This window comes from Squalius cephalus (assembly GCF_949319135.1).
Source record: "Squalius cephalus genome assembly, chromosome: 2".
Taxonomy (NCBI): Eukaryota; Metazoa; Chordata; class Actinopteri; order Cypriniformes; family Leuciscidae; genus Squalius; species Squalius cephalus.
Window position 1 is genome coordinate 49067660 of NC_137123.1, and position 24510 is coordinate 49092169.

At 37.1% G+C, this 24510-nt stretch overlaps 1 protein-coding gene across 1 annotated transcript in view; it reads left to right on the forward strand.

Annotated features, from left to right (window-relative positions):
- Window positions 1–24510, forward strand: part of zcchc7 (zinc finger, CCHC domain containing 7) — a 53849-nt gene that overhangs the window by 23869 nt on the left and 5470 nt on the right. The window contains exons 3-6 of the mRNA XM_079864772.1: window positions 9135–9193; window positions 9355–9492; window positions 10308–10478; window positions 13072–13107. Coding sequence (XP_079720898.1) covers window positions 9135–9193; window positions 9355–9492; window positions 10308–10478; window positions 13072–13107 — 404 coding nt within the window. The remainder of the gene's footprint in view (window positions 1–9134; window positions 9194–9354; window positions 9493–10307; window positions 10479–13071; window positions 13108–24510) is intronic.

The window sequence follows — 24510 nt, forward strand, 5'->3', positions numbered from 1 at the left end:
GGAGGATTGGGAAGTCATACGAGTTTGGAACGACATGAGGGTGAGGAAATAATGGCAGAATTAAATTTGGTGAACTGGATGAACTGTATTAGTATTTTTTTTTTTATGGTTGAAGGCTTTGTTTTTGTTTTTTCATTAACTTGACATCAGATTACCAAGTACAAAGAGTCGTGTTGAGTGTGTGCGTGTGCTTTTCTTAATCCCATGTGACTCTCTTACCTTATCTCCTGTCACTTACCCGTCTGCCACTCTGATTGGAGCGTATGGTTGCCGTGTGGTTGCCATGCTGTTGCCATACCGCGCCCCGCTGGGCAGTAATTGGGCCCCCTCTGGGTTGCAAGAGGCAACGGCACGTTGACAGACAGGTTTGGCCACCTGCCCCACCTCCCCCTTTAAATGAGAAGTCAGGAATGCCAGGAGCGTGGCAGCACGTACTGTGTGCCATGCCGAATGGTGGGTAGGGGCACCGATTTGGCCACATGCCACAGTGTCATTTTGTACCTGCAGAGTTGGTGTAATATGAGCTGATAGTCAGATTGTTTGGCAGACTTGGGGGTATCCTTACTGTACATCTTCATTATCATGTGTTTGCCTGGCTGTCCAAATGAGGACTTCCATTGTTTTCACATACTTTTGTCCTAATCGGTTAAAATCGTGGCTTGGTGGGGGCACAGGGATGTCCATGGGCCCTCAGGGCCTCTGGTGCCAGGCCTGACTGTTCGTAGCGATGGTTCATCTGGAAAACTAAAACCAACCCGTATAGTTTTATGATCTTTTAAAGATCTGTATGAGGAATTTGTATGGAGGTTTTTCAAAAATGCTGAAGATCTAAGCAAACGCAAACCCAAATTTATATATAATGAAGTTGTAAAATCTTGTATCAAACTTCATCTGCCAATTCTGTCATTATTCATAGTTATTTATCTATTAATCCTTCCAAAAATTAACCGTTTTGTTGTTCCAAACATCTTTGCTGATTTAAAATAAAAGCGGCCATATAGACTTGTTCCAGCATATTCCAAGTCATCATGGGTGAAAAATGATTTAAAGTTGTTTTACAGTTGTATTGGTGACATTACAGCCTTTCGTCACTCTCGTCAACATGCCTCTCTCTGTAGACGTGTCAATTGTGTCATTCTCATAACCAGTTCAAACACTATAAACACCTTTTATAGACCTCTCATTAGCCAGCTGTACATGCGCGTAAATCTGCGTTATTCAGAGAAACCTCGCAGCTGAAGCTATAATGCAGTTTTTCTCTTTCACTGTATATGATGAAATTATTTATTTATTTTATTGTATAATTTTATATAAATAATATAAGATGTCGTGTTAAGATGAAATATAACTTAACACAGTTATAAGGCTGCACAGAGAAAGTGATTTTTGCGTACGTGTGGTTTCAGTTGTTCCTACATTTTTCATAAATTTAGAACAAATTTTAGTAAGAAAGTTTTTTAGTGAATCATGATTTGTTTGTGAAAACATTCATACGCAGATTTGCGTACGCATGCATGAGACCCAATGTTTTCATTGTGTGAAGATTTACATAATATGAAAAACTTTTTCCACTATAAAGAACCTTTTTTTTTTCCCAATGTAAAGCTTCTTTGCGGAACCAAAAGGAGTTCCTAGAACTAAAATCGTTCCTAGTTCAAAAAGCGGCTTCTTCCGCCAATAGTTCTAGGAACTATGAAAAGGTTCCTCCGGTGCGAAAGCCCCTATTGATGCCAAAAAATAACTTTTATTTTTAGTTCTTTCACAGTCTTTTTTTGAAAGCTCTTGATCACTGTGAAAGGTTCTTCTATGGCAAGGGTTGCGTAATGATTCTTAAATATATTCTACTTTTGTGTTTCTCTAATAAAATCGCTGCATGAAAGTTTGAAATGACATGGAGTGAGTAAATGACAGAATTCAGATTTGGGTGAGCTATCCCTTTTAAAAACAATGATGGCAGCAACAGACTGCAATAAAACTGGTTGCGTGTTCATATTCAGGTGGTTTTTGGTGCTAAAGTTGTGTGTATGTGTGCAATAGAGATATCAGTGTAATCCATGTTGCAAGGCTCCACAGCAGTGCCGCAAACATGAAGACTGAGCATGAAATGAAATGAAATGTGCCACTGTAATCCATAATCGACCTGTAGGCTACATGATGTATTGACCGAGAGGGAGATCTCTCTGTCTATCTCTCTCATTTCATCTCTGTCTCAACATGTCTGTCTCTTTCTGCTTGATTTCATGTCCTGGTCCTCTCTTCCAACATGGTCTGTTTGTGATCCAACCGGATGCTTGAATTAAGTCGAGTGTGAAACGCTAGCGAGTATGTTTGTAAGCACGCGTATCTCCAGTCTCTTGTACTGAGGTACCCTTGTGTGTGTATTTTGTCTTTGAAGTGTGCCGTTGTTACACACTGTTTGGTTTTCACACTCACATTCACCACTGCTCACCTAACTCACTGTGGTCTGTTCACAGACCATGATGCATTTCACTGCACCACTCATTTGAATTCTGCCTTCCGTCTCCTCTGTCAAGTAGAGTTTAATTGCCCGTGTGGATGTAAATCAGGCATTTCTGGTACAAAGGCAACGTTGTTGAATAAAGAAAGCCATGAAGGAACATGGAGGATGGAGTTGTGGCTTAGCGGATGGTGCTTGTATGGGTTATGAGTGTTTGAATCCAGCTCGCAACATTTCTTATTCTCATTCCCCCATTCATTTCCTGTTCTCTCTCTACTATCATTTCCATAAAAATGGCAAAAAAGGTCATAAAAATAATGAAGAGAGTGAAAGGGCTGCGCAGAAGGTATGAAAGCGTTTTGGAGGGATGGATTCCAACAGGAAATTAGAATGAGCAAGGAGATTATTTAGCCTAGCTGATGAAGGAAGTGCAGGAACAGGAGAATGGCAGGCCAGGAAGAGAGAAAGACATGCCTTTGGTCAAGCAGCCGCGAACGCTGTGTGTGTGTGTGTTTGTGTTTGATCACTCTTTGATTGGATTAAGGTCTGCTCCAGGCAGGGTGAATAGGGACGTAATGCATTTGCTCCGTGGTCCATGTCAAGTATTTGTCAGGGGTTCTGTGAGGGCCACTGACCCCCCATGTCTGCCCTTCTGTGGGGCATCTACCTTTCTCTCTATCGCCAGTCTCGCGTAGCCAGACCTTTGACTAAATGGCAAAAGGTCTGGTCCACATTGCTGCTTATTCTGGCCAAGAAACGCCCACTTAGACAGGGAGAGAAAGCAACCAGCCACAGTTCGTTTTGCGTGCCATTTAGAGGCGGGTTTATCTGAAATAGATTAAACCAGTGTGGGAAAAAAGTCACTTAAATAATGCTGTGGAAGTCTTTAAGAAGGGTTATATGGAAAAGACAAAAAAAAAAAAAAAGAAAATAGCAGAAATGTGGCTATGCATAGATTTTTTTAAAGTATTAAATACAGACCATACGTGCTGTTACGTTTTCGGGCAAAATCCACACAATCAGGAATTTCGCATGGGCCGAAAGATTTCCACACACAAATTTCACAGCAGGTTCAAGTCGGTCACGTGGATTTGCTGTGGTGCCCAACATAAAGTTGCTTGGTGAGTTCTGTGAAAACCGTGCTTCATATATTGCTTCTCTATTGACAAGAGACAACAGACTCCTTTTGATTTTGGGAATCACTGATTTAGTCAAGGCTAAACAAGGATTTTTATTTTATTTATTTTTTTGGCTGCCCCGGACAGGCCAGTATATCAGGTTTTTATCTGCCCTGCCAACATTTTGACTGGTTTTATCACAAAAATTGAGGCTTTTTTTTTTTTTTTTTTTTTTTGTGAAGCATTATATAGTTATATTTTATTTATTAGCTGGAAATTATACTAAACTTGCTCTGATGGCTATGAATTCAAACAGACAAAAAAAGTGTTGCATAGTTTGTAAAATATTATTGATTTGTGTAATACTTAGGCTATTGCCAGTCATTTTCAGATTTTTTATAAAACCTCATCTACAATGTTATTCAAAAGTATGTTTTTGTAAGAAGTCTCGTGCTCATCAAGGCTGTATTTATTTGATCAAAAATACAGTAAAAACTGAAATATTATGACAGTTTAAAATATATTTAAAAATGTTATTTATTCCTGTGACTGTAAAGCTGAATTTTCAGCATCATTACTCCAGTCTTCAATGTCACATGATCCTTCAGAAATAATTATAATATGCTGATTTGGAGATCAAAAAAATAATTTCATTCATTCATGTTGAAAACAGTTGTGCTGCCTAATATTTTTTTGTAGAAACCATGACTTTCAGGACTGGTGGAATTTTTTTTATTTTTTTTTAAATGGGTATTTTTGGTAATAATGTAACAGTCTTTACTGTCACTATTGATCAAATGATTGCATTCTTGTTGAATAAAAGAATGAACCATTTGAACAGTAGTACACGTTAGCCAAATAGGTCAAGTGATGGTTCTATGAGCTATCCCAAAAACACTAACACTGATCCTGTGCCATCAGACCATCTATATTGTTGAGCCCTGCAGTAAGAACCAAAAGTAGGGCTGAACATGAGCAACTTCTCCCTTCCCTCTCTCCTTCACTTAAACGTACACCCTCACACACAAAGGTACATGGGGTCGCCCACACTCGGGCTCCATTGTTATGTATGGCTGTGTTAATCTGACTGCTGGCCTCTCTTCCGCTCTCTTTGTCCCCTCCACCAGCCCAGTGGCAGAAGTCAACAGCACGGCACAAAGGGCCTGCATCCCCCAAAACTGGTTAACGGCGGGGCCTGCTTGAGGCTTTGATCAGCTTTTTCAGGGTTCAGTCCCATGTTCCCCCTCCCTGTGCTGGAGAAGGCTGAATGGTTACACTTGAGGGAGGTTGTTAAGGGAGACGAGTGCGGAGAGAGTTGCTCAGGATTGATACTTGTGTCACTGGTTCAGTAGGGGATGCTATGTGCTGCCTATACAAACACTGGAGGGTTTTTTTTAGATTCTTTTCAGATTCGTTTTGTGATAAGACAACAGATCTATCCAAATAACTTTAGAAAATTCCTTTTGAAGCAAGTAGTTATTTAGCTAACATGATTTACAGTACACTTACAGGTACAGTCCACCTGCATGTAACCCAAGGTTTAAGTCAGCATGAAATCAAAATTGACCTCCTTTACTTACTTAAAGGATTAGTTCACCCAAAAATGAAAATTCTGTCATCAGTTGCTCACCCTCATGTCATTCCAAACTCATGAGACTTAAATTCATCTTCAAAACACAAAGAAAGCTATTTTTAACGGACCAGATTTCTGTCCATTGCCCCAAAACCTTCATGTTTCAATAGATTTAATTTAAGCTTTTATTCATGTATGAACATTGATTAACGCACATGCATAGTGCACAAATATGGCAAGAGAGAAGTTCAAAAGATGTCTTAATGGAAGGGCGGATCTGTCAGGTTTTATTAAAAATGTCTTTATTTTTTATTCGAAGAAACAGTGAAAGCACAGTGTTGCACAATTTTCTGCTACGGCTTTTTTTCGAGAGCAAAAACAGACAATGTTGTGTCTAAAATGTAACTCACTCAGTTTTAACTTCTTGTTTGTTGAACTGTTGTATAAAATCAATATCATATTCAGGAAAATGGATTTCTTGCTTGTGTGATGTCACTATCAATGTTAGCATCAATATAAAAAACTCATATTTTTTGCCCTCATAACTTGAATTATTGGGGCATTCTAACTACATTCTAATAGGCTTTATCACGCAGTGAATGCTCAAGACGTGTTTCTGTTTGCTTTTTGCAAAGTGAGTGACATACGTGAAAATGTCACCTCGCATTTCATTAAAACAACAATTACGATGTTATTGTAGACGATAAATATTGCACACCCCTACCTTCAGCTTCCATATTTGGGTCAAAAAGATGCTGGCAGTGTTTCCACTATTGATTGCAAACTGACATCAAGGTCTAACTCCATTATGGTATTGAACCCCAATTTTTAATGATCAGCCAAAGTCCCACCTTACTTTTATGTTCTCATTGAATATTCTACTTCATTTGGAAATATGTCTCATTACAAGTGCCTTGCTCAATGGTGGTAGCCTCAAATTCCTTCAATGCATAGTGCATGCAAATATAGCAAGCTATAAGCAACAAAGTAGACCGAATTGGATACCAATAGTCAGAAGTCTGACTCTGTGAGACTACAATGGTGGTATTTCACACATCAGCCTAAAGAAGTCCATATAATTCCTAGAGAAAATGATCTGTTAGCATTCTTATTCATCTCAAAGGCTCTTGGCTGGCTGCCACAAGACACTCTAGAAGTATGCAATTTAAAAAACTGCCATATTTGTTGGCTACCAAGCTAAATGCCACGTGGCTCTAAAGCAGGGGTGTCCAATCCTGCTCATGGAGGGCCACTGTCCTGCAAAGTTTAGCTCCGGCCCCGATTAAACATACCTGAACCAGCTAATCAAGGTCTACCGTCTTACTAAGCATACTAGAAAATTGCAGAGGCAAGTTGCAGCAAAACTCTGCAGGACAGTGTCCCTTCAAGAGTTCAGAGAACACCCCTGCCTAAAGCCACAGGAAAGCGACGTGCCAATACTGATTGGATCACAGAGTTTGAACATACAGCCTGCCCAAATCTATAAATGATTCATTAGATCATGTCATTAGTTTATGATGAATCATAATCCTCTGTTTCTGCACACATAAGAAATTCCAATACACCACTGTAAAAAATATATATATTTTTGAAGTTAAGAAAGATTATTGGAATACATTTTACAAGAAAAAGAAAAAAATGACGTTTTCTACTTTGCAATTTCACGTTTCATTCAATGTGATACTTAAAACTTCTTTGTAATTATTTGTGAAATAGTTTTATTTTTTATAAATTAATACTTTTATTCAGCGAGACATTAAATGCATTTACAGTGACAGACATTTAAAATGATACAAAAAAATCTGCTTTAAATAAAAGGTGTCCTCTTGAACTTTCTATTTATCAGAGAATCCTGAAAACAAATACATCACGATGTCCACACAAATATTAGGCAGCACAACTGTTTTCAACATGAATATGTTTCTTGAGCATCAAATCAGCATATTAGAATGATTTCTGAAGGATCATGTGACACTGAAGACGTAATGATGTTGAAAATGTTGCTTTGCCATCACAGGAATACATAACATTGTAAATCATATTCAAATAGAAAACAATTATTATTATTTTAAATGTATTTACTGTATTTTGATCAAATAAATGCATAAGAGTGAGCATAAGAGACTTCTGTCACAAACATGAAGCAAATCTTCATCCACAACATTTTGAATGGTAGTTTTATTCACTGTGGTATTTTTTGTGGCTTTATGTTTGCTTCTGAACTGGCTAAATGCATTTTCCAATGAGGATCCCATTAACAAGTTTTAGTAGCCGTTTAGTTCAGGACTGTGATTCAGCTGTGAGAGGAAGCACTCGAGAGTCCCAGACAGTTTGTGTTTTGAGATACGCCTTCACATGGCCTGTTCCCTACACACAGAGTACTCTTAAACTCAGAATAGTATCTCAGTCTCTTTCTGTCTAATGGGAGCTTGTGTTCATGGTTAATTAGTTTCTCCTACACATCCGTTTTGTTCTCCGTGGACCCAACGATGGTGGCCGGGCGCACGCCAGCTTTCTTCTCTCTCAGACTATTAGTCAGCTGGAATTCATTAAAACACACACACACTGATGAAGTTGCACCCTGCGCGCACACCTCTTATTTTTATTTGTTGGTTCTATGTTAATTAGCATACCTATGAGACGTACAAGTAGCATCTGTCGCTATTCCGCTATTCCCCCCTCCCTTGCTCTACTTTTCATCCCTCCATCTCAGTCTCGCTGTATGGTAAGCGAAAGGTTTTTTGTGATGTTGATTATGGCTTACTCTCTAGCGCCCTCCCTGGTGGTGGTGTAGAATGTGTGTAGATGCCAATTGGAGAAACTCCCCACACTTTTATTTATGTATAAAGCCGATCTGAGGTAAAAACTAGGTGGATTTATGAAAATATTTCCTAATATTCATATGAGAAGCACATTATAGTATCTTTGGTGTGTGTGTTTGTCATTGTGAATAGGCCTGGCAGGATTACCATAGTGAGGTCCTCCTTTCTCTGGCTTTGTGTGATTGCTGGGCCGTGACTGACGAGGCATTTCCCCCACGTAGACACGGAGGTGTGTGTGTGTGTGTGTGTGTGTGTGTGTGTGTGTGTGTGTGTGTGTGTGTGTGTGTGTGTGTGTGTGTGTGTGTGTGTGTGTGAGAGAGAGACAGAAGGGGGGCATCAGGATTAAAGGAAATGTTTCCTGTTTATTGTACTTGGGGTCCTCAGGGATGTTTTGGGGGCATTGTTGCGACGTGTTGTGCGCGTAGATTTAAAAAGCACACACACAAGTTAATGAACGTATAAGGTTTATTTTCATAATGATTTTTATTAGTTTGAATAAATGTGCCTCAATGTATATTTTTGTCTGTGAAAATTAGAATTTTGTTTCATGAATCAGTATCATTTTTCAGTACAGTCAATGTGACATGCTAAACTAGCATCAGTTTTTGTAGCATCAATAGTTTAATGGCCCTTGTCAGCTCTGGTCACTTCCCAGAGATTTGTTTTGTTTATTTTCATTACTTTGTACTCTACTATGGAGTTTTCAGTTGTTGTTGTTTTTTGGTGACTTCATGCATCTATGTACAGGTTTGGCAATGCGTGTGAGGGCCAAATGTCTTCGCTTATATAGTGAAATATTATGACAACTGACTAGTGAGGGTTACGTTTAGGGGTTGGATTAAGCCATAGAAAATATCATTAACTTGATATAACATCAATGGAAGTCTATGCAGTGTCCTCACTAATATAGTGAAACAAACATGTGTGTGCGTGTGTCATTTTTAAAGCTGTGTGTGTTGACGTGCAGCTGTGTATTGCTGTAGTAACTGTCTCTCTGTCTCTTGAGAATGATCTTAAAAAAAGGTCAAATTAGGGGAGTGGGCCTCTTGTACTATAGACACGCACACACATAATCGCATACAATCTCTTATTGAAGTTTTATTTAATTCCATGTCAATGGCTTGAGTTTGTTTTTCTCATGTACTGATCTCTTTTTTTCGTAGAACATGGAAATGATGGAGGGAATATACAAACCTGGACTGTATCAGAAAAGGATAAATGGGTAATGTTACATTTTTGTTAAAAAATGATCATGATAAATAGATATTACTGGTATTTTATAACATACTTTTACAGTTACTTTTTAAAACCGAAAATAATTGTTATTTTTAAGGATTGTCTTTGATAGGAGGTAATTACCATTTTGTGTGTGTGTGTTTGTAGGCTCAGATCCATAATAAAGGGGTTGGCCCGAGGCGTGTTTCAAACCGCTTCTCAAACCGTTACTACACAGAAAAATCCATCACGTGTCACAACTGCAGAAAGACTGGCCATCTCTCCAAAAACTGCCCCACACCAAAGGTACATCATTATCCACCCTTCACTCTGACTATACTACAGTCAGCTGCCCCTTAGCAAAGGTCCACATTTTCTCATTTCCACTCAAAGAATGTGCTGACACATATAGTACCGGATTAACCAAAAAACTGTCAGCTATAGAGTTTAGCCACTGTCTCAGAATGCTGCGATTGACCAATCAGAATCAAGTTTTTCAAATTTCAGACAGTTGGAGATAATGTAACTTATAGGTCACGATAAACTCTAGGATGAAAAGGCATTTTAGGTCAAAGTTTTTGTGTGACATGTTAAACATTCACATATTTTGACAATACTGTAAATATAATTGTTTATTTGCTGGATTGTCAAAAATAGAAATAACATTTAAAAATATATTTAAATTGTATTATTTCATAATGTCACTGTTTTACTGTATTATTTGATCAAATAAATGCATATCATGCACAAGAATAGAATGTTACCAAATGTCTATGCTATAACAAATATGAGCATTGGCATCGAAGATAAAAGGTTGAATAACTTTTTATACTACTCTTTTTTTAAGTTATTTGTGTGACCATTAATACAATTGAATGTTTTCCACAAAATAGCTGTGGAAACAGCTAGGTGTTTAAAAAAAAGGGGTGTTGTGTGTAGTTAGTTTATTATTATTATTACACATCTTTAATGAGATTTACAATGATTAAAGATAATTCTTTCAAAAAAAGGTGTTCTAGTTTTAATATATTAAGAATACAATCTTGTATCAACTTAATAGTGTTTTGTAGCTCGTGTCACCAAGTATGAGAGTTGTTCTTATTGTGTGTGTTTATGAGCAGAAGATGCCATGCTGCTCATTATGTGGGCTTCAGGGACACTTACTGAGGACCTGTCCGAACCGTCACTGTTATAACTGCTCGCTGCCCGGCCACACCTATGATAGCTGTCTGGAGAAAGCTCGCTGGCACAAATGCTGCCACCGCTGTGGCATGACCGGGCACTTCATTGACGTGAGTAGTTCTATGTGGGTGTGTTTGTTTCAGAGTGTATTGTGTTGCATTGTGTGTGTGTGTGTGTGTGTGTGTGTGTGTGTGTGTGTGTGTGTGTGTGTGTGTGTGTGTGTGTGTGTGTGTGAGAGTGTGAGTGAGTGAGTCTATCTCTTGGGCCATTCTTTCTCTCATTAAGACAGACGCTTCACAGGCTGTGAGTGGGACACACGCTCCACTCGTCACCCCCAACAACAACCCCACCGAGAGAGATAGAAATGGGGGAGGAAGAGATACAAGTGACTTTTAGAAATGGCAGGAGAGATGAAAGAGCAAAATATATAGCTTGTTAAAACAAAGACTGGAATCGTATTTCATAACTAGGGATGGGTCAGGGTCATTGCAATTAGTGCAGTGGACTAGTTTTTTCTTGCATGCAGATTGCGTTTTGCTTGTTTTTTTTCAGCATCTCACACCATTAGCGTTGAATTTTTACGAAGCCCCTGTATTATCTTCCTTTTTTTTTTTTGACGCAAGAACATTCACTCACCATAAAAGCTTGTTAAGTTTGTTCATCTTCTGTTGTCTTGTGGTTTGGAAACAGTTTTAATATAATTTTGGCATAGTTTTAATTGAAACGGAATTGGTTTCCCCATTCATGCATAACATGACAAACAAACACGTTTAGGATTTGGGTGCAGTTAAACAATCCCGCTGCAAGATATTCTGCAGCATTCTATTAGTCAAAGTTAGAAGTTGTTCTGATTATCTAAATTCCGTAAGTTCTCACATCACATGATCACAATCATAATGCCCAATCATCCCTGTAAGACTTCTGGTTGTTGATGGATCTAGAACAGATAGTAAATATGGAATACAGAGTTTAGTTGATCTTACTGGTTAACTGAACAAACAATTCTTCAGCCGCCAGCACAACATGACTTTTAATTATGCTTATAATCTATAATTACACCAGTCCCAAAAACTGCTATGTTGCATTTGTTAATGAACTCTGAGAGTTGAAAAATATCAGCCGGTCCATTTACTTTCTGGTTTTGGGCTTGCTGTAACATACCTCTGCATAATGAAGACCACCGTTTTTGATATTTACATATTTATTACATGTTTGGGATATGTAAATTTTTAGACTGTCTGAACCCAGATTGTTTGCAAGATTTTTATATATATATTTAAAAAACAAATTATATATAAAAAAATATTTTTATGACTATGTAAGATTGATATTGCCATTATAAAGGCATTTTCTAAAGTAGACAATTTTTGGAATTTCAATGTTTATGTTCTAAATGTTAAGTTTTTACCCTTTTTTCACCCTTTTCTCATGTTTGGCGATTTGTACCGCTTCTTGAAAATAAAATGACTGATCACTCTGATAACATGTTCCCTTGCAAACACTATTTGTGCCTAATTTGTGCATAGTTTGGCACAAATCTCATTTGGATGTGAAAATATGAACTTGCTTCAAATTGGTTTCAATATTCGATTTTACCTCTAGATTTGTGTCTATAAAAATGTCATTTTATCAAAGCTCAAGAAAATCTCAATTGTCATGGTTTTCGACGACCAATAGGCAATGGGCCATCGCTTTGGGTGCCCTCAAACAAGTCTAAATCAATAGTAGAACTCATCATTATATAAAGATCATGGCAGTATGAAAATGTGTTTTTAATAGCTTTATTGCTGTATAATCTTGTCACAGTGAGCGAGGGAAAGGAAAGCAGATTCTTAAAGATTTTGAACGTTTCCTTCAATACCCTCAGCAGGGTAACCCTCCAGCCTCTGCCCGGCTCTCAGGTGGGGTTAAATGAAAAGCTAACTGTATAAATGAGTCTGGCTGCTGTGCCCTCGGCACTTTCAATTTTCACAGAAATGTAGGAAGCTCGCAGGGCAAATGCGCTAACCACCCTCGCTCAGTTTCTGTTAAGACGACTTGAGCTGTCAACACCACACCTCTTTCTTCTCCTACTATTATCCTTTCCTTTTCAATTTCTTGTCCTTTTTTTCCGGTTCCATTTTCTTTTTCCTTTCTCCTGTTCTATTGTCTTTTTCCACTTCCTTTTTCCTGGTCTATTTTTTTCTGTTTTCCTGTTCCATTTTGTTTTCCTTTATCCTGTTCCATTCTCTTTTTCTCTGTTCTTTTTTTCCTTTTCCTTTCCTTTCATTTTCTCTTTTCCATTTCCTTTTCATTCTTCTTTTCCACCTTCTCTCATTGTCTTGCCCTTTCTTTCATTTTCCCATCTCCTTTCATGTCCACATCTTCTCATCTCTCATCTTCTCTTGCTTTGCTGGATTTCCTTTTATCTTTATCATCAACACCATCAATCCTTCCATAAACGTCATCCAGTTCATGAATAGTTTCCTAATAGGCCCTAAAAGTTTTCACTCATTTAGCTTCTTCTGTACATTTAATCCAAAGATGACGAAACAAAGCTCGGAAGTGTAGAGCAGAACAAAAACGAACAGAAACAGAGATAAAACGATGGATTTTGTGTCATAAACATCTGTGTGATTATTTTTTATATGTGTTTCTGAACCTACGGACTGTCATTTTATATAAACATTATGTTTTCACACTGACTTTTTCTGTTCTCAACAGGCCTGCCCAGAAATCTGGAGACAGTTCCACCTTACGGTAAGATTTGTTTCTATGTCTCTCATATAAAATGTGAAGACAACTTGTGTGAACACCTTGAATGCATACAGAATCTGCCTGAGGGAATTCCAGGTGACTGACTGTGTTAAGCGTCTGAATTAAGAAAATGACTGGAGTCCTTTGTGACACAAGTAAAGTCGAAGCATATTTGTGTGCAACAAAACCTCACATGTATATAAACACACACATTCATCATGAGCTCTATTAGTCCTGATTGTTGCTTGCAGAGAAAAGACTCCCGCTGGTTTTGTCTTTGTGTGAATGTATATAAATGGTGGACTCCTGATGGTGTGTCGAAGCGGAGGAGAGATCAGCTTTCATTCGCCACAAAGGGCTGCTTTAATAACCAGCCTTGTGTTAAAGTGTATAAAGTTACTTAATACACTGAATTTTTAAATGCAATTTAATATTTGAATGTGACTTTGAGACTCCTTAAAATGACACGATTGGTTTACACGAGTTTTATTGAGTTGCTGTGTGCATTTCTCAGTATTTGCATCTTTGTGTATGCGTTTTGTCACAGAACAATCTGAAAGTGGTTAATTGGCAAACTCAGTGAGCATTTTCTCCCCAAAGATCCACCAGGGTGAGAAGGCATGTGACAGTCACACACACAGCTAAACGTCAAGGGGCGCGCTGGAACATCTGCACACGCACACACATCCGCGCAGACTCCTGGAATATAGACCTCAGCCTAAGAGAAAAGAGCAGGTTGTTTGTCAATTAAAAGACGTGATAAAGCATGAAATGGGCTGCCAGCATCGCGCTGCGCCGAGCAGTCACTCGACCCGTCACACACACACACAGTCTAATTAGCTAGCCTGCCTAATGAAAAGGCCAGATCGTTAGCGCTAGCCTGGTGCGCTGGGTGGCAGAGTGGAGAGAGAGGAAAAAAAGAAAGGTGGGATGAAAAGAAAATGTTGCCTCTAGGGCTGTTAAAGAGCTGCGCGGAGGGTTAAAAGTCTTAAAAAATCTTCCTCGCTTTCACCGTTTCTCAGCTTTATGGTTTTGTTCCTCGGTGTTAAAAAAAAAAATAAGAGTGTTTCCTGAGTTTGTACTGATTGAGCTCGGAGCACAAAGGAAACTGATATTATTATCACTCATAGCATAAAAGTACCATTGTTATTACAGTTATTGTTTCTACAATTCATTTCAGTGGTTAAGTAACATTTAAAATAAAATTTATTTCAGAAATAAAGTCAAATAATTTCCTGTCATAAAACCCAAATTGTCTCATTTGAAATTAGCTTCTGCTTGTTTATGAAATATATATATATATATATGTGTGTACATGTGTGCATTTTAAATGCATATATGATATGCATGAAATGCATGTACATACATTTTAAAAACTTAATAAAAACTTATTAACATGAATATTACATTTTTATTATAGTTCATAATTTTTATATAATATTGTATTGTCTATTTCATGTTAATAACATAATACATTATTTTAATAATAAATAATGTATAATATTTTATAATAAACATTTTAATATTCAGCCTATGTCATGTTTATAGGCTTATTCTTGGTAATATTAGTGCATTTTAATATCTTAAGTTGTATTAAGTATTAATTTGCCATTCGTAAGATTAATTAAGCTACTTTTATTCTGTGTTGCTATGATTTTGATACACTTTATCTATTGTAAAATAAAAAATCAGATAAGAAACAACAAAAAGAAAAAGAAAGAAAGACAGAAATAAAGAAAGTGTTTTTACACAGTTTGAAGGAGATTGTTTATCCTTCTGTAGTATAATTGAAATAATCATTGAATTCCAGTGGAAACTATTTATTTACAGCAAAATGTTAGTTCTGTTTAGGCCAAAAGGTCTTTTGCTGTCACTGTGAATTGCTGTTTGCGTGGACGACATGTGGACTGTTGTCCGAGTCTGAAGGCTTTATAGTGGTGTAAACTAGCGTGAGATGGTTTCCTTCAGGTCCACTTGGTTCTGCTGGGCTGAGTCCATCTGGTTGTGCATTACTTTCATCCTCTGGGTCCTGCCCTGGTTCTGTTTGCGTGTGTAGGTACTTAAATTGAGTCACCCTCAACAGACGGTCTTTAAGGCCTTTAAACTATCCTGGAGTCTAGAGGGCTCAAAGTTAAATACAGTACAGATACCCGTGTGTGTGTGTGTGTGTCGTGCTTTGGAAGCTCTGGCCTGTCGCCCTATGCTAGGCCCAGTCAGGTGTGAAAAGGCATTCTGTCAGACCAGTCCCTTTGTACTGGGTCTGTTTATACTGTCTGTGTGTGTGTGTGTGTGTGTGTGTGTGTGTGTGTGTGTGTGTGTGTGTGTGTGTGTGTGTGTGTGTGTGTGTGTGTGGATGAGGCCTGCACCTGTCTTCACTAACAAACAACCACTCAACTCTACTAAGTTTGCCACAAAACCCAAAGGAGACCGACAGAGAGAAGTGCGAGTGTTCACAGAAGCTATGCAAAGAGTGAAAGTTTTACCAAGCAAATGTGGCATCTGGGACAAATGTGCGGTTTGGTGCGATGATACTGTATTTCTGTTCACTCTTTTATTCAATCTTATTCAAACTTTACGGCAGCATTATTATATAATATGGTCACAGCCTGTTTTACATCTGTAAGGACATCATTTTCCCCACAAATCAAATCAATTATCCTTCATTCTCTTTAAAATACCGTTTTAAGCATGTTTTGTACACACACGCACAACTAGACACATTTTTTTGTGACGGCTAGGTGTATTTAGCAGCGCACAACATAGCTTTTTATCACGGGTCTGAAGGGGGTACGGATTCCAGACCTTTTAAGAGGATATTGGTGAGCAATTACCATTTTTAAAACTCCTTTTTAAAATCCCCCCGTTCCACAAACTGATCATCCTAGTAATCCTTTACACTGTAATGAAATTTAATTGAACCATTAGTATAAGTGAAATGTATTAGGAACATAGCATTCAAAGTTAACGATTTGCGCCATGCAACTGAGAAAGAGAAAGTCAACGGCAATTAATAAAGAAAAGGTTTTGCTGTCATCAGAGATGATATGAACATTTTGGGGATTTTATTCGGTAATTCTGACACCGCACGACCGGCCGAGCCAGAAATGGTCTGAAAACTTTATAACGAACATTTATTATTTCTTATTCACTATAAAGGGTATTATGCCGATAGATTGCACATTTAGCTGCACCTTATGCCATCAGGAGATAAAAAGGGCTAGAATCAGCCTGTTCAAATGTTTAAACAGGAAGCAAATACTGTATATAGTTTGTAAATGTCTACATAGATGTATATGTGTTGGTGTGATAGACATACAGCACCATCTACTGATATAGATGAGGCACTACAGCAGTGGAACATTGTTCTGGGCTTATGTGCTTGATTTTGTGTGATCTAGCCATATTTCAAGGACAAATAATGTCTGTAATATGTCCCCAGAAGATTTTTTTTATTTATTAATATGGTATGATATGGCATGCTTTCAAACTTTTCCATGAGATTTTCGCCTGGTATAAAATGGGCGAAACAAATAAACTTACAACGAATGAGGGCTAAGTCATATCTAGGGATCACAATATCATAAACGCTTGTAAGTGTTCCCACTGATTGCCAGGTAAACATTCTCTCCTCTGGTGAAGAGGAACACTGTCCATGAGATACAGAGAAGGATCTGACACAGTTTATTTCGAGTATTTGTATCGATTCGACTCCCAAGGGAACAGCTCAGTGGAAATGTCAAAGCACAGCGCTCAGATAAAGCAGTTTTTTCTCATGTTGATGTTGTGCTGCTGTGCTTTTTAAGAGTCTATGATTCCTGTGGAACCGTCTGCAAAAAGCATTAGTTCAGGGTAAGAACAGTTTAAATCAATTGAGAAATGAATATGGATGAATATGTGCTTGTGAGCTTGAATTGAGGATTTAGTTTGTACGATTCGTTTGTTTTTGCAAGAAGTCTCTTATATGCTCACGAAGGCTGCATTTATTTGATCAAAAATACTGTAAAACAATAATATTGTGAAATATTATAATATAACTCTTTTCTATTTGAATATATTTTACAATGTTATTACTGTGATGGCAAAGCTGAATTGATCCTTCAGAAATCATTCTAATACGCAGATTTGCTGCTCATGAAACATTTCCTATCATTATCAAAGTTGAAAACAGTTGAGCTGAAAATACGTGAATCTTTTTTTCATGATTTTTTGACGAATAGAAAGTTAAAAAGACCTTTGCTGTCTTTACTGTCACTTTTTTGTCAGTTTAATGCATCATTGCTGAATAAAAGTATCAATGTGTGTATGTGTGAATTGTAATACAGCGAGATTTTTTGCATTTGCTGATAAATTGTATTCATTAATAGTCTCCCTTATAATCTCTTTCATATTATTATTATTATTATTATTATTATTATTGTATATTGCTTTTCTGTTGATGATGGACTGACCATTGTGATTCATCTGATAGTCATAAGTGTCATCATGCTATGTTGTGTGGTGTCGCCACCTGGGGGAGAAACTTCAAAATGCTGCAGTAGACATTTGTTTTGTAGCAATATTGTGCTGTTTTCACTTTGTCATATCATTCATTCATCTCTTTCTTGTCTTCTTCCTTGTTCTTCTGACTCATGTGTTGCGCTCATTGAAACTCAGATAAGCTAAAGACATGGCATGGGCTTTCTTTATAAAGTAATTATTTAATTCCAGCTGTCAATTGAAGAGCTTTTTTGCCTTTTATCAAATGGGAAAGTAAAAATGCAACTGGTAATATTGGGAAAAAGAGGGGTGTGGGAATGGGAAAGAGGCAAGAAGATTCGACACCTTCTGATTGTCTATGGTATTTTGATAACATTTATATGACAATGTCATGATGCAGAAATCTTAATTTGAGCTAAATGTAATGTTGTCTGTCTTTTGACTTTTGGAGTGAATTGTGAAATATGAATTAGAATTTTTCCTTGAGCAGTTTGAATTTTTTTGATGCATCATGATGTTATGACCTTTTTAGACGCAAACTCCTCAATCACTGATACAAACACAGTGCTTACGCTCCCGTTTACTTTCTTTTTTCCCCCTTCTGTCTCTCTCTTAAACTCTCAAATCCACACACTGTCTCTCACTCCTCCGCTGGTTTGGACGATGGCTTCTGGTTATCAGTTGGAAGGCAGGCACAGAGAGTGTGTGTGTGGCATTGCATGACAGGCCAGGGGTCGATAGCATTACAAGGCGTGTGTGTATGGCCGCACATCCGTGTAAGTGTGTGTGTGTCTCTTGGCTGCCAGTTTCCTGTGTCTGCATTTGAATTACAAAAGCAAGAGGAGCTGGCATGAAAATAGAAAAAATGTTTATCTGTTAGCCTCTCTCGCCTCTACGTATACACACACACTTCTTACTGAACACAGAGAGACGGGAGAGTATACGGTCTGCAGCTGAGACCAGAAATGGGTCAGAGTGTCCTTCATAGCATTTCTTTGCATCTTTTCATTTATGGAATATTTTGGTGTGAAAAAAACATGAAAAAGAGGATGTTGACAGGTGGGTTGACATAGCATTTGTACACAGGGGTATACGTTTCCAGATAAAACTATACGGTTAATGTAAATAGCCGAAAAAATTAGGACTAATTGTTCAGTTTAAATGTAGAAGAAATGGAAGACTGTTTTGATCTGTTTGTAAATCACATCACAGGAAAGCAGTGTGTACCTGCATGGAAAAGACTGAGCTGCTGCAGCCCTGTCATGTCAATCATCACTTGTTTTCTGTCCGCTGTGCAGAAGAATCAACAATCAACATTTGAGCATGATACATCGATTCCTGTGATTGTGGTTATGTGTTTATACATTTAGGTCACCTCTATGCCATATTAAAATATTATGCCAGTGGATATGTACATGCAATGACAAGACCTGCCATTTATATAAGCTATTGCAAGTGGTATATTCCATGTTATACTGGGAATGTTATACATGTGCCATATTGGACATTATTTAATATATTTTATTGGTCAATATTGAATATATAGTGGGTATTTAAATATGCATACTCTTTTCCACTATTATTACATTTAGATTTTATATTATCTTTGCTAACACAAGCTTTAAAAACTCTAACTTCACTGTTAAATGTAAACTTTAGTAAATCTCTAAATATCCAATTTTCGACCTGTTATAATGTTGTAATGCCCAATTTTACTTTTAGCATGTGAAAAGATTGATACAAATCCTGAATAGGATTTTAATATCAGCCATTTATCGGTTATTGGTCCACAGATGATCATAATTATTAGCTTGTTGGTATCGACCAGCATTTTTTATATCAGTGCATCCATAATTATTACACTTCATTTTTTCCTAAAACACATTAGATTGTGATGTGAATGGGAATTCGGGAGGTTCTGGATCCTCTTCTTCCAGCAAATTGAGCCCTAAATCTGCTTCCATTTAACTTCCTCTCTCACTCTTTCTCTCACACACAGGCATAGGTAATTTGTGGTTTCTTAAAGGGATAGTTCACCCAAAAATGAAAATTCTGCCCAAACCCGTAAGACTTTCGTTCGTCTTCGGAACACAAATGAAGACTTTTCTAATGAAATCTGAGAGCTTTCTGTCCCTCCGTTGAAAGTCTACACAACTACCACTTTCAAACCCCAGAAAGGTAGTAAAGACATCATTAAAGTAATTCATGTGACTCCAGTGGTTTAACCTTAATGTTATGAAGAGATGCGAGTGCTTTATTTGTGGAAAAACAACAACATAATTAACCATTTTATTTATAAAATATTAATCTCCAAAGCGCATTCACAAGAGCACCAGAACGTATGCATGTTTTGTTGACTCGAGAGCAGACGCTGTTGCATGAACGCGTTGGAGATGTAATATTAAGTAAATAAAATGGTAAATTGTTTGGTAGCACTTATTTTAAGGTGATGTAGTTACATGTTACTATATGTACTTAATAGTAATAACAGTGCATAATTACAAGTTATGACTCTTCTTTAGACTCTTTACTACCTTTCTGGGGCTTGAAAGTGGTAGTTGCGTAGGCTGTCAATTGAGGGAAAGATCTTCATTTGTGTTCCGAAGATGATCAAAAGTCATACAGGTTTGGAACAACATGAAGTTGAGTAATTAATGACAGAATTTAAATTTTTGGGTGAACTATCCCTTTAAGTTTCTTAATTCATACTTTTCATTAGTCATGTCTAATGAGTGTTGTTTTTTGTGGAATGCCATATTTTCAATGCATTTCTGGAATGAAAATGGTGAATATCTTCTTATGATTTCTATTTACCTTCATCCCTTTCCTGTCCTTCTGGGGGGCTCTCTAGATTTTTCTATTACGTATGCAAAATGCACCCCAAATCTCCCACCTCTCCCTAATCCACCAAGCACACAAAGACTGTTTACACTGTGTGTGCATGTTTGAATTGTGATTACACTGGGAACAGTTTAAATTTGATGTGGGTTTAAGGATTAAGGTTGTGTCCGCCTGTAGCCAAGGTGTGAGGTACTGTTGCCAGGATGTGCAATGTGTGTGTGTAAATGTGTGTTTTATTTGCTTAAACATGTGATTGTGTGGGCACAAGGACCGTTTTCTTTGAGGAGGCAAGGGAGGCGGTGCCTCTTAAAAACATTGGATGAGAAAATAATCAACAGTACAATAATAATACAAGAAATAATATGAAATATGAGAAGAAATATTGTGCAAAGCACTCATCTTTGTAACACTGTCCAACAGCAACACCAGCAGATGAGGTTTCAGAGAGAGGCAGCATCTCTTTGGCCTCTCTTGAGCATTATGTTCTCATACTAGAAGCCCTGATGCATGAGGGGAGAAATAAAGTCATGTGAGGGAAGCCAGTACATTCATATGTACTTCGCTATAATTGGCTTACTGATAGCACAAGTATATCTCTGAGACGTCTATTTGATGTTGGCATTTACATCTGCAAGATGTATTTTTTAGACTGTTTGCTCATCTGAAATACGTCTCTAGGACGTTTCCTGTTAGATGCCATATAGACATTTAAAAAGACATCTTTAAAATGTTTAAGATTTACAAAGTATGTAAAACTGCTTTTTCTAATGCCGGGGACACACTTAATGACTAGCTGAAACAATCTAAGACTGAACTGAACACATTTTCAGACTGTTTCCAACAACTGGAGCAGATTTTAAACACCGACTGTGAACACCGACTGAACGCGACTTGGCACGTTTGGGCATGATGAGTCGTAAGTATCAAATTACTGTCATAATCGGTCTTACAGTCGTAAAGTGTGTCCTCGGCGTTTATCAGAGGTTTTTACACCGCAGATGCTTTCCAGATTAAGAGATCTTTAGCAGACATCTTACAGATGTACCTGACCTATCATGATTGCGACCAGTCCGTAAATCAGCCTGAATTGGTCAAACTTTTGTAGTTGGTTTTAATAAATATAGTGTTTGTTGCTTGTTGATAGTGTAAGGCCTTGTCCACACTAATACGTTTTCGTTAGAAAATGCATCTTTTTCTCTCCATTTTGGCCTTCCGTCTACACTGAGACGGCGTTTTTATTATCGAAAACAGCTTTTTGAAAACGCTCTCCAAAGTGGATCAATTTGAAAAGAGTGGATTCAAAAATGTAGAGTGGATTGTGAAAAACAGAGGTATTTACTTCTTTTTTTAAGTAAATACTATTTTCAGTTCTAATTTTCATTGTGTTAATGGTTTTTCTCAATTTTTCATTGCTTTCACTAGAAATCTTTTAGCAAATTGACAAGTGCAAATATTCTATGTACACTGTAAAAAAAAAAAAAAAAGCAACATTGATTGTCAGACATTTACCATAAAAAATACAGAGACAATGTATATTTTACTTTTTATAACTGTATATTTCATTGTTATATAATGTTAATATAGCTAAATCTGCCTTTTACCTCAAAATGCATTAATAACCAGCAAAATAGTACAGGTGGCACAATAGGTATACAGGTGGCACATGATACAGTGCTATGCATAAGTTTAGACACCCATGCTAAAGTTGACTAAAAAGAGGAATAAAAAAATCATCTTTTGGAAATTGAACTTAATGCCTTAATTAAAAAAATTAGGAAAAATCCAACCAATTTTTGGTCACCAATTTTCTTTGTGAATGAATAATGTATCGTAAATAAATAAATGTTTTTCCTTAAAATACAGGGTGCATAAGTTTGGACACCCCTATGTTAAATTCCCATAGAGGCAGGCAGATTTTTATTTTTAAGTTTTTATTTTTTTAATTTTTTTAGGATACTATGCATCCTGATAAAGTTCCCTTGGCCTTTGGAATTAAAATAGCCCCACATCATCACATAGCCTTCACCATACCTAGAGATTGGCATGGAGTACTTTCCATAAGATCATCTCTCAATGCAAATCAAACTAGCTATTAGGCTAACTGAAATAAAACCATGCCAATCTCTAGGTATGGTGAAGGCTATGTGATGATGTGGGGCTATTTTAATTCCAAAGGCCAAGGGAACTTTATCAGGATGTATAGTATCCTGGATCCATGAAGTAACTGGCCTTTAAAAATAAAAATCTGCCTGCCTCTATGGGAATTTAACATAGGGGTGTCCAAACTTATGCACCCTGTATTTTAAGGAAGAACATTTATTTATTTACGATACATTATTCATTCACAAAGAAAATTGGTGTCCTTAAAGGTTGGATTTTTCCTAATTTTTTAAATTAAGGTATTAAGTTTAGTTTCCAAAAGATGTTTTTTAATTCCTCTTTTTAGTCAACTTTAGTATGGGTGTCTAAACTTATGCATAGCACTGTAAATGATAAATCAGAGTTCATGGTGTTATGGGTCACACAAAGACCAAAACACCATGACAGTAACACACACAAGACTAAAATAATGCTATAAATATAAACTAAATGTAAACAGAAATTGTAACACCCTAATGTTTATGATCGATAACAAGTATACGAAACAAAACCATTTAAATAATATGTGTGTCACATAGGGATTTTTTTAATACAGTTTTTCACCTTACGTTATATGGTAATATGGTACTTGCAATAAATACAATAAAATTACATATAATGTGATGGTAACTAAACATTTACAATTTTTCATCTTGTATAGTCAGGTAACCAATTAAACTTTTTTTACTGTAGCATTTTTTTTTATTTGACAAACGTTTTTTACAGTATAGTTTTTCAATAAATATAAAGTCATAAAAGCTGCATACTTTTTACAAATGAAATATAGCATGTCACACTGTAGGATGCAACTTGTCACTGCTTGAAATTTAATGTTAACTCACCAAATAGTACAGTAGTAGTGAGGGATGTTGTAAGATATATTTTGAAGCTACAAACAAGATTCACTTTAAAATAGCATAAACCAAAAATCTATGGGTGGGAAAAAATGCTATTTCAGGTGGGGGGAAAGAAAAAATGCTACATTTTATGTCACAACTTAGGTTAACGTTTCTTTTTTTAACTGAAAAATGTGGTACGGATATTTGGGTCTATGAATTCAGTTTTGCACAAGGTCGTGTGTGTGTGTGCGTGTGTGTGTGTGTGTGTGTGTGAGAATATGCTCTGTGACTCTTGGCCCTGAAACACAAACATATCAGAGGCCACCCTCTGCCCCGATAATCCTTTCAGATAGAGGTGATACACACACACTAAAGAGAGGTAATTAATAGTGCCACAGAGCAGCTCTTATGCACCGAGAATCGGATGAAGGAGGGGTCGCCCTGTTTTCTTTTTCTTTTTCTTTCCCCTGTCAGTCTTCCTCCCTTTTCCGGCACATTCGAGCACGAGTGTGATAACAGAAGCTCAAGGTCAGGGGAGGGGGGCACAGCGTAGGTGCGACGGTGGGGAGAGTCTTCCTAAACACCAATTTGCATGAGATATCAGCAAGAATGAAAAAATGTAGAGAAAGAAAAATAGATGGATAGTGAAGGTACAGTATAGATGAACAGAGAGAGAAAGAACAACATAAAGATTAGAAGGTAGTGAGTAAGAAGGAGCATAAGAAACACTTATGGAAAAAGGGAAGTTTAAAAGCAGGAATGTGGAAAACTGGTTAAAATTAATTTTCCCAAGTCTACAGGAAAAAAAAGAGAGAAACTCCAAAATAATCCAAAAAATATACGTCTTTCTTTTGAGTTGTCCTCAACTCAATAGAACCAGTATAGTCCAGTTTGTGAACAAATGACTTGTATGAGATGATTCTTTTTGAATGAATCAGTTATAAAGATGTTGGATCTGATGAGAGATCTGTTTGAACCCGTCTGGCGACTCATTCACTGACTTATCTGGTGTTGATCCTGACTCGCTGGACCACAAGTCTTTGATTTTGCCATGCTGATGCTTAACTCAAAAATGTAAAGAACTGTTATGTGTGCTTTAAATCTAATTATT